Source organism: Anas acuta, chromosome 15, assembly GCF_963932015.1.
Source record: "Anas acuta chromosome 15, bAnaAcu1.1, whole genome shotgun sequence".
Lineage (NCBI taxonomy): Eukaryota > Metazoa > Chordata > Aves > Anseriformes > Anatidae > Anas > Anas acuta.
The window spans coordinates 14600745-14615322 of record NC_088993.1 but is presented as its reverse complement, the minus strand read 5'-3'; the positions used below and the strand labels follow the sequence as shown (position 1 = coordinate 14615322).

At 56.7% G+C, this 14578-nt stretch overlaps 1 protein-coding gene across 1 annotated transcript; it reads left to right on the top strand.

The window, feature by feature from the left end:
• Positions 1-13562, top strand: MMD2 (monocyte to macrophage differentiation associated 2). Its single transcript, XM_068699435.1, has 7 exons — positions 1-550; positions 9293-9374; positions 9862-10022; positions 10510-10584; positions 10791-10892; positions 11370-11439; positions 11761-13562. The coding sequence occupies exons 1-7, from the start codon at positions 504-506 to the stop codon at positions 11962-11964; spliced, it is 741 nt and encodes a 246-aa protein (XP_068555536.1). The 5' UTR covers positions 1-503; the 3' UTR covers positions 11965-13562.
• Positions 13563-14578: the final 1016 nt, after the last annotated feature.

The window sequence follows — 14578 nt, the reverse complement described above, 5'->3', positions numbered from 1 at the left end:
CTATTTGATCCGCCGGGGGTGGCAGGAGGGGGTATTTTTAGCCGTGCTTAGAGCTGTCTGGGTGGATAAGGGAGAGCGCGCAGGTTGCCGCGGCCAGGCGGAGCGGGACGGGATTTGTGTCCCCCCCCTTTCTTCTCTTCTCCTCCTCATCTTTGCCCATTTGCTGGCTGCGAGCAGGGCTGGCTCCCTCGCCGGCTGCCTCCCTTAGGTCGCCTTTGTGTGTGTTTTTTTTTTTTTTTCTTTTTTTCTTTTTTTTTTTTCCTTCCCCTTGTATTCTTCTCTTGTGCAACAGGGGGGCGAGGCTGGCCTCCGCTTCTCCTCCTCGGCATTTCAGCCCCGCCAACGAGCACCCTAGCCTGGAGTGGGAGCCCATGAAGTTGCCGTGGGTCCCCAGGGCATCGCTGCCCTCGGGGGGCTCGGAGACCCCCGGGAGCCTCGCTCCGCATTGAGCCACCCGTGGCTACATCCCTCCGCCGGCCCGGGACGCCCATGGCAGTGCCGAGATGTTCGTGTCCCGAGTCCTGGACTTCCAGAAGACGCGTTACGCCAGGTAAAGCCCTCAGCATGGTGTTTTCCTTCCCTTCTCTTTTTGCTCTGTGCTGGCAGCTCCCCGGGACGGCACCCAGCCCCTGCCCCTCCGCAGGGCTCCAGCCAAATCCCAAACCGAGCCCTAAGGGACCTTCAAAAGATGCTGAGCGCCTCAAAGCCCAGGGCAGGTGCGGGCTGCTCCCTTCACCTGCGGGCACACGGTGTCTTTTGGGATGAGGATGCCTGCCTTTTTGCCTCCCTAAGGGATTTGGAGCATCCCCGGGATCCCTCGCTCCCTGGAGGGGCTGGGATTTGCGGGTCGCTGGGGTGCTGTCTGGCTGAATTAACCCCAAAAGCCACCAGCCAAGACAAAGGGATGCTGACTGAGTTGGTGCTGGGTTTAAGGACTGGTCCTGGACTTCCCCCCGGTCCACACTGATTTTTAAACTTCACATCTGTCCTCCCCCTGCAGGGGCACCGGGAGCCCAGCTCTCAGCAGGGACAGACCCCCCTGCTGGGTGCCAGCTCCCATGGGGGGAGGTCCCAGCATCACCCCGGGGTCCCACTGCACCCAGCTGACCCCCCCAGCCTATACCCAGGGATTTCAGGCTGCCAGGGGTTGCACCATGACAAATCCTTCCCCAGGGCTGTTAGGAAACCTCCTGGCATTACCTACTTGGCAGGGGGACGGGACCCAAAGGCCACTTGATGCCTGGCCAGGGTGCTGGGGGGGGCTTCCAGGGGTCTGGCACCGAGGACAGGCTTTGTCCCCAACCCCTGTGACCATGGTGGGGACATTTTTGTCGCTTCAGAGAAATCCCTGGGGGGGCACTCAGCTCTGCTTTCACCCCTACCAACCTCCCAGTGGTGCTGTTAGAGGCAGATAAAAGAGATCTGGAGAGGAGTGGTGCTGGTTGCTCCACACAGAAGCATCCTGGGGCATGTTTCCCTGTGTTGGTGACCTCCTGTCCTCCCCAAGCCACCAGCTCCTCATTATTCCAGCCATCCCATGGGGAAAAAAAAACTGCTTGCACCTCCAAAAGCTGCCTGAGCTCGAGGACCAGCCTGATGCTGTGGCTGCCTCCTGGTTACCTTCACTGGGGGGATGATGCAGAGGCAGCCAACAGGTCTGCACGATGCACCCAGCCCAAAAATCCTTGGGAAAAAACAGAATTCAAGCTTTTTTTTCCCCCCCATATCTGGCATGCAAAGGACAGGGGTGGTGGGGATGGAGCTGAGCCAAGCTCGGTGCCCCCACAGCAGGAGGCAAACCACACGTTTGCTCTGTGGAGGCTGGGGGGCAGAGCAGGAGCTGCCCCCAGCACAAGCCATCTGCCAGCCTAGAGCCTTGATTTTCTCCCAAACCAGCATCCTCAAACCTCACCGTGGTCCTTTATGGAGACAATTTATCAAAGAGGCATCAGGTGTTAGGGCATCACAGGAGCCCACGCGCAGGACCAGGGCTGCCAGGTGGGGACAGGGATGGGGCATTCCTTGGCTTTCACCCCAAGACACGCTGATGTGGCCACCAGCACGTGATGTTTGCCTGGAGATTCCTACATCACCGCAGAGATCCTCTTAGCCTGGTGCTTAAAAATAACCAGTGGCTAATCCCCATCCCTCCGGGCTCCTCGCACCCACCCTCCTCACTGCACAGATGCTTTGCTGTGCCACATCTCAAGAAATACCCCAAATCTCCCCCTCCCTTTGTGCCAGGGATGCACTCTCGGCTCCCCTACACATACTGGGGACCAGGCTCTGGGATGGGGACTGGTGTGAGCAGGAGCCACAAGCTCACAGCAGCACAAAACACGAAGGAGGCACGTGCCCTTCAAGGCATCAAAGCATCTTGCTTATCTTTTCAAAGGATGAGAAACTCTTGTCTCCTCAGCCCTTTGGAAAAAAATACACCAAAAGTTTTCCTTGTGATGGAAAAGCCTGGAACAGATTCATTTTTAATGTCTTTTATCTAATTTCGAGAGAGGACCAAGAAAGGAGGAACTTGGCCATCAACACACCTGCCAATGGGGATAAATAAAATACGGCGTCACGATGAAAGACCGGTGGTGTGAGAGCTGCAGCAAAGGCACCGGGCTTTGAACGAGGAGATGAAAGGCAGTGGGATCAATGCAGGAATGATTGGAGAACCACGGGGAGAAAATTCAGGGCTGGAGGGCACCGGGGTGTTCCCGGATCTCCATCATCCCCTGCCTGATGTGACTTCAGCCACGGCACCAGCACGTGGTTACAGAATGCATGTAGCCGTAATTCCTCCCATGTTACCAGCCACCTGATGGTTATTCCCCCATATTTTTCCTCCTTTCTCCCAGCTGATCGTGCTGGTTTTCCCACAGAGCAACAGATGGGTGCCAGTCACATCATCCCTGAAGCTCCCCGGCCGGGTCACCCCGGGCCAGTAAGCGATCCCCCCTGTACATCACCGCTTGGCTCGCTTTTCACCCTGGATTCAGTCGTGGCTGGGTGCCTGCCCACCAGCCATGCAGGCAGCAAGCAGAGCTGAGCCAGTCTGCCCACAGACACACGAAATGCTTCCCAGGCTCGGGCCAGCGAGAGCCATAATTGAGAGGAAACGCGATTACGGAGGGAGATGCTGCATCTGGGCAGCTCCTGCAGCTCTGGAGCAGCCAGGGCAAGGGCTGTGCGGGGAGCTGGAGGCTGCGCGGGGCACTGAATCATTGTAATTAACTGATAGCAGTTCAGGATTTGATTTGCCCACGTAAAAGGCTCCAGGTCGTACTGCATTTGCTCGTCTTGCCTTGCAAGGCAAGGAAAATCCACGTGGATTCAGAGCCCAGGAGCAGCAGGAGCCCCTGCAGGTGGCTCCAGGCTTGTCCTCACCTGCCTGGTGCCCGCAGCGAGGACACTGCCACCTCCTCACCGGCACGAGGGGATGGAGAGCTGAGCTCTGCATTTGCCCAAAAAGTCACCTGGGAAGAGCTTCCTTGTGTAATGAGCAAGGAGATGATCACTGACCCCATCCTCCAGCATCTCAGGAGAAGAAAGGTGGGGGAAAACCAGCAGGAATAGGAGGGAGAGGGGACATCGGGGTGCTCAGTCCCCAAACATGCAAAGAAAACACTCACAGCCCAGGCAGAGCTACTGCACGGGGAGGATTTGATCCCCGTTTTCCTTTGCAAAGAAAGCATGAACAGCCCTCGCCTGCTCCCACGCTCACAGAGATGCTTTCCAAGAGCTCTGCTTCCCCCGCTGCCTGCGTGGGATGGAGCGGGGAGAGGGGAAATGCTTCCAGCATCCGCGTGGCAGCTCCGAGCTGCTCGGGGTCCCCACTGTGCCCAGCAGGACCCCCAACACCCTCCTCAGCTAGCAAGGTGCTTCCCCAGAAGATGGGAGGCCCCTGGAAATGCCTAATGAAAAACAGCATCAGCCCATCTCACCAGAAATCAGCTATTAGCCACCCTTTGGAGGCAGTTTGACTCAGATACCCACTTAAGGATACTGATAGGATTAATTGCTGGCAGTTCTCAGCATGCAGAGGGCAGCTCTTATTGCCTCCTGGTGCTTGGAAGGCAACAAGTGCTCAGAACATTACCTGCACGGCTGGCTGGAGGTGGGGGCACTCCCCAAGCCCCCCATCCCTCTCCCCTGGGAGGGTCGGGGCCAGGCAGAGATGGGCAGCAGTGGCTGAGCCTCGTGCCCCTGGGAAGGACAGGCTTTTCCATCCTTCAGCGGGTGTTGGGTGTCAGCCTGGTGTGATTCCTTGGCACAGCTCGCCCCGGCCCGTTTCAGGAGATAGCAGTCAGCGAGGCACGTGGAAAACACAAGCCGCTGCCTCATATGGCACAGCAGGGTGCAGGGCTCCGCCAGGCCTCCCCTTGAAGCTTTCCAGGTGAAACCAAACCCCAAACCTCAGCATTTGTTTCCATAGTGCTCATTATTTCCATATAGCTCTCCTAATCCACGGTCAGGGGGACTTGATGTGATGCACGGCACCTTCTGATGGTGAGGCCAAGTACCACGAGCATCACAGTCCTGCTGCTTGCTTCAGACACCAATTAGTTGAGCTTTAGGGAAGTTTGGGTCCAAGGCTGTGCTCCTGCTGAAGTCTGGAGTCCAGGCTTGCTGCTGGTGAGGGGAGGATTTTATATTTGTGCAGAGGGAGCTCTCTAATGGGGCAGGGCCTCCCTCTGTGCTCAGCAGCATGAGCTGGTACAGGTGTATCAGGGCCCTGCTCTTTGATGCAAATAATCCTGCCTGAAACCACAGTAGCTGCCTGCTGAAATGCACCATCCCCCAGAGGCATTTGCTGAATTATTTACAGATATCTGCTCAGTAGCACCCTGGAGTCCCCAGGGAGACCAAGGCCACATTTCCCTGGGGATGCTACGGGGACACCTTACAGACCTGAGGGACAGCAACCCACACGCTAATCCCACGGCATGGCAGAGGCCAGGATGGAGAAGGAAAGAGCCAGAGATGAAGGCTGGAGCCTGCCCCATGCCTCTGCACCACAGGGGCACCGTGCTTGCTCCTGGCTGCTGCAGGGCTCAGCCAAACTGAGCCTGCTCAGGACCTGTCCCACTGTCCCCTGTGCGCAGGGTAATGCGGGCGAGGATCATGCACAACAGCTTCCCAAACAAGCAAACAGGGAATAACAGAGAGGTTTCAGCTCTGGAAGCAGCCCTGCTAACATTCACCAGGCACCTGGGACGTCATTTTGTGACTAATCAGCTGTTGTCTGAGGTCTCACGAGCACCAAGTGAAACAAGAAGTCCCAGCTCGGGAAGTAATTTGGGAAACACTCCCCGATCCCATCTGTCACGAATAAACAAGCGGCTCTGCTGGAGTTGCAGGGTTGTGAATTGCCTTGGAAGAGTTAGAGGCTGTCTGTAGAGAGAGCAGAAAACCTGCCAGAGAGAAAAATAGATAGCTATACGTAGAGGTTGGGAAGGTGAATGGATGGTTGTGGCCATCAGGGGCACTCAGCATCTCTCAGCCTGCAGCATGAGGACTGTTTGGTGCCAGCCCAGCACACTCCAACATGTCAGAGCTCTGGGAATGAACAAAATGGGGACGGGACAATCAGAGGTGGTGAGGGAGTGTTTGACCTGCAGCCTGATCCACCTTGCTTTGGGGAAACAGGGGCTGGGTGCTGCAGGAACCTGGTCATCTGCTGGTGGTCTGCCCAAAAGCTGCTCTAGCTGGGATGCTCGGATGCTCCCTGTGCAAATTGTCAGCTCTCTGCATGCTGCCAGGAAGCTGTACATCAGAAAATGCTGTGCCAGCTTGTGCCATCAGCCCTCCTGCCCCTGCTCACGTGGGACAGGTTGGGGCCAAAGCAGAAGGAAAAGGAGGAGCCCATGGAGAGGCTCGTAGTGCCTGACCCCTCTCCCCCAGCCTGGGAGCCAGCCTGAGAGCTCACAGCACACACAGCTCAGCTTCCCAAACCAGGAGCACCATATGTTCATGTGGGAGCAGGCAGGCACCAAGAAACGGGCTCAGGAACAGGGGCTCAGCTTGGTATCAGGGCACCACACAGCACCCGTGTGGGTGGCTCCGCAGATGGCCGGGCAGCAGCAGCCTCTGCGCTTCCCCGTGGAAAGCATCAGCAGCTTGCAGAGCCCTGCTCTGTGCCTTCAGGAGCTAATTACGAGCCTCAGAAGAGCTTGAAGGGATGAAGCCTCTTACAGGGACCGCAGCTGGAGCATTACCAGATTACAGGGCAGCAGCAGAGCATGCACCAAGCCCCAGCTTATGGGGATGCCACAGCAGCTCACGCATAGGCACAACCCCGAGGATCAAGCCCTGGCTTTTGCACCAGGCGTGCTGCCTCCAGGCTCATCAGGGCAAATCCAGACCATGAACTGAGAGGGTCTAGGGGTTGCTGTGACCTGCAGGACCACAAATGCTCCATCACTGTCACCACAGACATCACAAGACATGTGCTCCTGAGCCTCACTCCACCAAGGGACAGCCAGAAGGACCACAGCAGGACTTACCCCCACCACCAGCATCGCCTGTTGCTTCCTCCATCCTTCCTGGCAGGATGCCACCATCAGGACACAATCCCTCAGCTATTCAAAAAGCAGCCGTGATAGTCACAAGAAGGAGAAAACCTTCTGGTTCACCCAGCCTGGAGACACCCCAGCTCCTTGGACAGGGGGTGCAGACACACAGCAAACCAGCTCCTATCTCTAAGGACATTAAACCAAGGTCTGAGCCAACCTGGCCCTTTTCTACACCATCCACAGGTGAAACCTGTGGCCATGAGCTGCTCGGGGAGATTCCCATCACCTGTGAGGTCCCAGCCAGCATCACCTGCTTCATGGGGCCCTTGTCACAGCCATGGCCTTGATACATGGATGTGGCACACGTCTAGCTGGACATAAAACAGCTCTGTGCCTCCCACATGGGTCATCCTTTCTGTATGGTGTCCCACAGCTCTGACTCCCAGTGTGTCGGGGTCCCCAGGTGCCCCCAGGAGTGCTCAGGCTCTCCAGTGCTTCCCACATGAGCCGCCCCAAGAAATAATTTAATTTAATGCCATTTCTACCTTCTTCTCCCCCAAGCCTGGCAAAGCAAGAGCCGGGCGGATCTGCGTGATTTTTTGAGGTCAGAACTCTGTTCTTGGAGAGAAGTCTTTAAAAAAAAAAAAAAAAACACAAAACCAACCCAAACCCACAGAAAAACAGAGTGGGAGAAAGAGAAGGAGAAAAGGACAAGCCTGGGAAGCCGGCTCTGCACTTTGCCCCGGCTGCCTGGGACAAGGGGCTCTTTGTTCCCCTGGCTGGAGCTGGGTGCATTGGCCCTTTTCAGTCTCTTTCCCCGGGCAAGGGGCCAGGGGGAAGCAGGCACAAGGAGGGCAGGCAAAAACCCGGGGGCAGCGATGAACAACCGGTGCTCGTCCCCCCCAGCAGTGGGAGAAAAAAGTTCTGGGAGCCTCGGGGCCGATGATGCTCCTTAGAAAGCAGGACAGGAAAATAGGGGCAATCTCCTCAGAGACCCCCAAAACCCCAAGCTCTTTAAGGCCATTTCACCCCCAACAAAAACGGGCTGCCCATGGGGACAGCGGGGTGTCCCATGCAGTGTGTGTGAGGGAGGGAATTCAGCCCAAGGGTCCCGGGGGGGGGTCAGTGGGAACCACCCCACACCCCCAGCTCCCCATTCCTGCCCCTAACAGCAACCACCATGGGTTGGGGATGGAGGGGCAGATGGCACAGGGCTTTGTTAAAACAAATACATTCAAGGAAAAGGCCTTGCGCGTGTTTCCCCAGCAACTGCGACGTCACGCGGGACGTCTGGGCCTTTGTCCTCCACCCCCCCCTCCTTCTTCTTCTTGTTAAAAAGGAAAAGAAAGAGAAGCAGAAAGCGAAGGGGAGCTGGGGACAGTCTCCTGGCAACGTGGGGACAGCAGTGGCCTCCGGCAGGGGGGACGTGGCTGGGGCACGGGGACTCCAGCCAGGGGGAGGCAGGATGGGGACGGGTCCCCGGTGTCCCCCGGGATGGAGGTGGCAGCCCCAGGGTCTCTCAGCTGCTTCCCAGCCACATTCACCCTTGGTTTACCCAGGGTCTGATCCTGTTCATGCCTTGTGAGCGCCGTTCCCTCTATTTGCAGCGCACGGGGAGCTGAGCCCCTGTTTGTCCATCCTAACTCGAGGTATTTGGGAGGGGACGTGGCCAGCCTCCTGCCTGCACTGTGCCTGGGTCCTGCTGTGAGTGCGGGGCTGGGGACAGGGTCCCCTCGTGGGCTGTCACCGCCGCCTGCCGGGCACCACCTGCCGGGCACCACCTCGCACACCCGGGCATGCTGCAGCCAAACCCTCGTGCGTGCTCAAGCCTCACTATCCGAATTTTTTAACATAAGCTGGCTTTCTTTGCATGGACACCAGTGAAATGCTCAGAGATGCCCATGGATGGCTCAGGGATGGGTTTTCGGGGGGCTTCCAGCACCTTCCCAGCACCCCAGGGTCACCCCAACCCCGCAGCAAGGTCCCGTTGCCCCCCAAGCTGCTGGCTGGGTGCAGAAACGTGCAGCAAATCATGCTGGAACTGGGAGCAAAAGCGGTGAGGAAGTAATGAGCCCATCTCCTGCAGGGCAGTCCCCGAACCCTGCTGTCCTGAGCCTCCCGCTGGCACTGCTTTTATTGCTCTGCGTGCGCCCATTGATCTGACGGCAGCAATCGATACGTTCCTCCACGCGCCGAGAGCAATCTGATGCTGCAGCCTCAGAGCAACAGGAAAAAAAAAAAAAAAAAAAAAAAAAGATAAAAGTTTCCTAGGGAGCACAGCAGGGCTTCCCCCAGCAGCAATCAGTGCTGGGCCAAATGAGGGGGGTCCCAGAGGGGCGCAGGTGGGACCCAGCAGCCAAAGCATCGCTGGGGACGCCCTGGTGGCACTCAGGCTGCTGTGACGTGGGGTGGCATCGCAGGGTGGTCACAGCCCCACAGCAGGTCCCCCCCCAGCCCCATGCGCCGTATTCTCCTCCATGGGGCTGTGCCGGGCTCTGACCAGCAGCTCTGGGCTGTTTCCAGCAGGGTAATCGGATCGGGTTGCTGCACGCTGTTTTTCCACCTGTGAAATGGAGACGGGGAGAGGTGCCAGCGTTACAGGAGCTGGTTGTCACCCACACCCTGCCCTGGGGGATGCTCCACACCTCATCCATCCGTCCTCGTGGCTTTCCCCTGCCTCCTGCCCACTGCTGCCATGGGGTCACTTTGCTCAGAGCCTTCCAAAAATCTTTCCCCCCGTGTGCTGTCTCCTGACTGCGTTTCACTCCTCGCTGCAGGTTCATGAATCACCGCGTCCCCTCCAACCGCAGGTACCAGCCGACGGAGTACGAGCACGCAGCCAACTGTGCCACCCACGCCGTGAGTCCCTGTCCCTGTCCCTGTCCCTGTCCCTGTCCCTGTCCCTGTCCCTGTCCCTGTCCCTGTCCCTGTCCCCGTCCCCATGTAAAGGACAGCACTCAGCCCTGTGGGGCCACCTGGGACACCCCAAGGGCCACCTAAAAATGCCAGCATTCAGCCCTGCACCTCCTGAAGGTCCTGGGGATGGGATGAGCAGGTGGGCCTGGTGCTCCAGGGATGCTCTTCTTCCTCTTCCAGCTATCCCGGGGAGCTGGTGTGTCATGGTGCTGTGGGATGACCCCTAGTGGAGCAGGCACACATCCTCCTTGGGCCTTCCTCCACCTGGAGAAGCTCTTTTGGAGAAACCCAGCCTGCCCCTTACAGGTTCTGGCTTTTGCTTTGGCCAGAAGTTAAAAAAAAAGACACCTGAAAGGAAAAGCAGGGACCTCACTGTAGCTGCTCGGTGGAAATGTAGGTTGTGAGCAACCAGCTTGCTTCTCCCTTCCAGTTCTGGATCCTGCCCAGCATCCTCGGCAGCTCCATCCTCTACATCCTCTCCGACGACCAGTGGGAGACCATCTCGGCCTGGATCTATGGCTTTGGCTTGTCCAGCCTCTTCATCGTCTCCACCATCTTCCACACCATCTCCTGGAAGAAGAGGCACCTCAGGTACCAGCCCTGCCTGCTCGTGGCTCAGGAGGGGGGGACAACAGTCCTAGAGCCCTGGCAGCCCCTTGGTCAGAGGTTTTTCTGAGCTATGTGAATAGAAAACAGCATTTTGATGCATCTTTTATTATTTATATCATTTATTTTATTTTATATCATTTGTTTTATTGTTAATATCATTTATTTTATTTTATATAATTTGTTTTATTATTTATATAATTTATTTAATTTTATATCATTTATTTTATGATTTATACCAGTTATTTTATTACTCATATCAGTTATTATTTATATTAGTTATTTTATTTTATAACATTTTCTTTATGATTTATATCAGTTATTTTATTTTATATAATGTATTTTATGATTTATATCAGTTATTTTCAAGTGCATCATTTTTAATTTATTTTTTTTTAAGTTTCTGGTTTGACAGCACACCTTGGATCTGTGGTGCCGCAGGCTCTGACGTGTCTGTCTGTCTGTCCCGCAGGACCGTGGAGCACTGCTTGCACATGTTCGACAGGATGGTGATCTACTTCTTCATCGCCGCCTCCTACGCTCCCTGGTGAGTGCCCAGCATGCGGGGCCAGAGGGGAGAAAAGCACCCCAGCAATAAAAACTTCCCATTTTTCACAAAAACCTTCCTATTCTCCGTATTCCAACCCCTGTCTGTTGACGTTATGGGTTGGGAGGGCTATTCTGGGACACATGTGGGGTGAGGGCCACATCCTTGGGGTGCCGCTGTGCTCACCCCAGCCCTGGGTCTTGCAGGCTGAACCTGCGGGAGCTGGGGCCCTGGGCCTCCCACATGCGCTGGATCATCTGGATCATGGCATCGGTCGGCACCGTCTACGTCTTCTTCTTCCATGAGCGGTCAGTACCCGAATTTGGCCCCGCAGAGCCCGTCCCTGCTGCTCCTTCCCCTCTTAGTGCCCCGACGGGACAGCAGGAAGGATGGACACAGACAGACAGACAGACGTGGGGGTCCTGGGCAGCCCCCAGGCCAGCAGGAGGTGGAGGGCTTCCTTAAACTGCTGCGTCCTTTCCCACCCACATCTTATTTTTGGGAGGCCACAGCCCTGGTGGCAGGGATTTGGGAGCAAGGATGTTGTGCCATGAGCGGGTTGTTCCACGGGGTGGCACCAAATAGAAAGAAAACAGTTCCCAAAGCCTTCCTGGAGCCCTGCCTTCAAGCTTCAAGCTCCAGAGCCAGTTCTGTGCAGGGCCACCCGCTGTGGGCTCCCACGGGGACATGGGACCCAGCATGGTGGCACCGCCACCCCTTTCCCTATAGCAGCATTTGGGCTCGATAGGCGTAAAATTCAGCCCTGCCTCCTCTGTCGGTCGCAGGTACAAGCTGGTGGAGCTGGTGTGCTACGTTATCATGGGCTTCTTCCCCGCCGTGGTCATCCTCTCCATGGTAAGCCACCGCCGGGGAGCTCACGGGTCCAGCAGGGCTGGGTTGTCCCCAAGGGGGTTGGCCTGGAGGTGGGTAAGGGGATCTCCAGATGTGCTGTGGCTTGGTTCACGTGCGATTTAGGTGCCCAGCACACCCCAGTATGTACCAGTGGGCACCTCCAGAAGACATCCCACGGGGTCTCCATCATGTTGGGAGAATCGCAGCAAAGTCCAGGGCTTCCCTGCAGGATGGGAGGGTGAGGAGAAGGCAGCGCAGGGCTCCTCACAGCCGTTTTCTGGTTGTGACCACGCTGTTTCTGTGCTTTTATTTTTTTTTTCACAGCCCAACAGGGATGGCCTCCCGGAGCTGGTGGCCGGCGGGCTCTCCTACTGCCTGGGCATGGTCTTCTTCAAAAGCGACGGCCGCATCCCCTTCGCCCACGCCATCTGGCACCTCTTCGTGGCCATCGGGGCCGGCATCCACTACTATGCCATCTGGAGGTACCTCTACCGGCCCAGCACGCTGGAGGCCAAAAGGCCCCGATAGGTGCCTTAAGGACGCTGCTCGCCTCAGCGGGGACATGGGGACATGGAAAGGGGGACGGGAAGGGAGCCCGGGCTGTGGGCTCGCCCCCACTGTCCCTGTGGGTACAGACAGAAGAGCCTGAAGGTTGATTTTAAACAGATTTTTTTTTTTTTTTTTAACCTTGCGAACGGTTTATTTTTTTGTTTTTAGGCAAAGTTTTTGTAACACAGCGACCAACCGAGGGGTGACAGGGGAACAACAACCACTTGCAGGGGGTTAGGGGAGGCTTTGCCCACCCTGCTGACCCCGAGCATCCCATGGGAGCAGGGGCCCCGACCCCACACCCCACACTTGGCCAGTGACCACCTGGGTTTGGCTACTGGAGCCCTTGGCGTGGGCCACCCATAACCCACAGTGGTGGGGCAGAGCTGGCAGCACCCGGAGATGTTCCAGGTCCCTGTGGCCTTCTCGATGGGAAGGCCCAGAGTCATCAAAGCCTTACAAGTGGTTAAAACTTGAATTTCTTCCAGGGCACTGCAGAACCCTTCCTCTGAGCCCGTGCTAAGCGCACAACCCGGTGCACTGCTCCTAGACAGGCCCTCGGAGCCCCTCACCCCCTGACGTTTTCTCCCTGGGGCTCTCTGTTTTCCCCCCTGGTCTCAGTGCTGGTGGCACCCCAAAGCATGGCCCCGCTCAGCCTCTGCCACATGTGGGGCTCTGCCTGTCGGGGAGGAGGCTCTCAAGGTCCATTCAGTCCATTTCTGTTGGGGTATTTTCTTTCTTCTTGAGGAGGGAAGGGAAACTCCTTGAATTAGGACCACAGGTCTGGCTGCCTGCTGCCTCTGGTCCCATTTTATGGTTTCCAGGCTTGTGCCAGCCTCTTGCTCATCATCAGAATTAAATCCACTTTGGGGAGGGTTTCTGGCATTGCCAGGAACACCACAAGGAAGGGAGGCACCTGGGTGATGCTCAGGGGTGAGCTGTGATGGGGAGATCCTAGTGATAATCAGTTTTTAAGCACCCAAACGTGGCTCCACGGTGCTGTCCAAGGCAGGACAGCGAGGATGCAGGACTCATTGTTCCCCCCTTGGCCTTGGGGAGGGCAGTGCCTGGTGCTGCCCAGCATGTGGGATGGGCTGTGCACACACCGACCCGACAGCCAGGTCCTCCTGGATGGGAACATCCCCTGGAGAGGAACATCACCTGGAGGGGAACATCATCTGGAGGGGAACACCACCTCCTTTTCCTCCATCAGCCACTGAGGACTGAAGTCCACCACCCAGCGATGTGAAAAGCCAAGCTCGCCTCGATGGAAAATGAAGTGCTGCGTACTGCCAAGCCTCCAGCAATCCTTCAAGCTCCTCGGGCAATTTGTCACTGCTTCTCTTTGGGAGCAAGACTGCAGACTGGGCTGAGCATGGACCCTGGAGTCCAAATTGCCCAGGCTCAGCCTTGTTTTACTTAACACCAGAAGAATATATTGGGGTCTGCTGCGTGCCAGGGTCCTGTGCAGCCCCACAACCTCGGTGCTGCCCTCAGCCCCACCTGCACCTTCCTTGGGAGCTTCCAAAACATCGATGTCCCACCGGCTCTGCTCACCCCATGATTGATGGCAGCTGCAGCAGAGGAGCTTTGCAGTTGCCCTTCTGCATCTCCCGTGCCTCCTGCAGCCTTATGCCGAGCTGAGCTCCTGGACCCAGCCCCAGGACCGGCTCTGCACACCCAAATTACCAAAGAGAAGGCATCTCGGTACGCTTCCCCTCCTGGCCTGGTGGCTGTGGCCACCAGGTAGGCAAGAAAACCCGTAGGGAGAGCGTTCCTATAAGGGGCTGTGCCCCATGTCCCTGGCTTGGGGCTCTCTGTGGTGCCCCAAAGCAGCCTTCGGGATGGGATGGCTCTTGGGGTCACTGGTGGTCTTTGGGGCAGGAGGTGATGGACCTAGTGGGGTCTGTGCTGCTGCATCCCCCGGCGTGCTGTGCATTGAGCAAAGGGCAGTTTGTGGGGTGATTTGGGGTCAGAATAGAGGGAAATGTGGTCATTTTTGCCCTCTGGCAAGCCACTACCCTTCTCCATGCCTCAGTTTCCCCATCTGTAAAATGGGGGCAAAGACAGCGACCGACCTCGGGGGGGCTCCTGTGCAGGCTCAGTAGGCACGGGGAGGATGAGTGGGGTTTTGCGAGCACCGTCACCTATTTTATACTAATTTTCAACAACTCGTAACATTCGGGACATCTGTGGAGGAGGAGCGACCTTTTTAGCATCTTGTACTTTTTTCACCGTCCGTCCTCGTTCAGTCGCTATTTTCTATTTAACACGGTACTGGAGCGAATTAAAAACAAACCGAAGGAAGCTAACGTTAGTGAACGTCGTTTCCCGTGGAGTAGGACTGAAATAAAAACCCGAGATACCTCACTATTGCCTGCCTGCTGAGTCAGAACGAGTTTCCCCAAAGTGCAAGGAAATAAACCCATTTTCTGCCTGACTCGCCCCAGGGTCCCAGGAGGGGGAATTTCACGTGGTGGTGGTGGAGCGGGCAGAGGGAGCCCCCTGATTGCTGGGGGTCCCAAAGGGGAACCCCATCCCTGCCCCCCCTGCTCCTCTTTTACCTGCTGGGGGAATCTGGCCCCATCCGGGA

Excerpts from the sequence above, each read along its gene's own strand:
- MMD2 (XM_068699435.1), top strand. The coding sequence starts at position 504 with ATGTTCGTGTCCCGAGTCCTGGACTTCCAGAAGACGCGTTACGCCAG. Across the intron at positions 10,023-10,509 it reads TGGAAGAAGAGGCACCTCAG|GACCGTGGAGCACTGCTTGC; the intron begins GTACCAGCCCTG and ends TCTGTCCCGCAG. Across the intron at positions 11,440-11,760 it reads CCGTGGTCATCCTCTCCATG|CCCAACAGGGATGGCCTCCC; the intron begins GTAAGCCACCGC and ends TTTTTTTCACAG.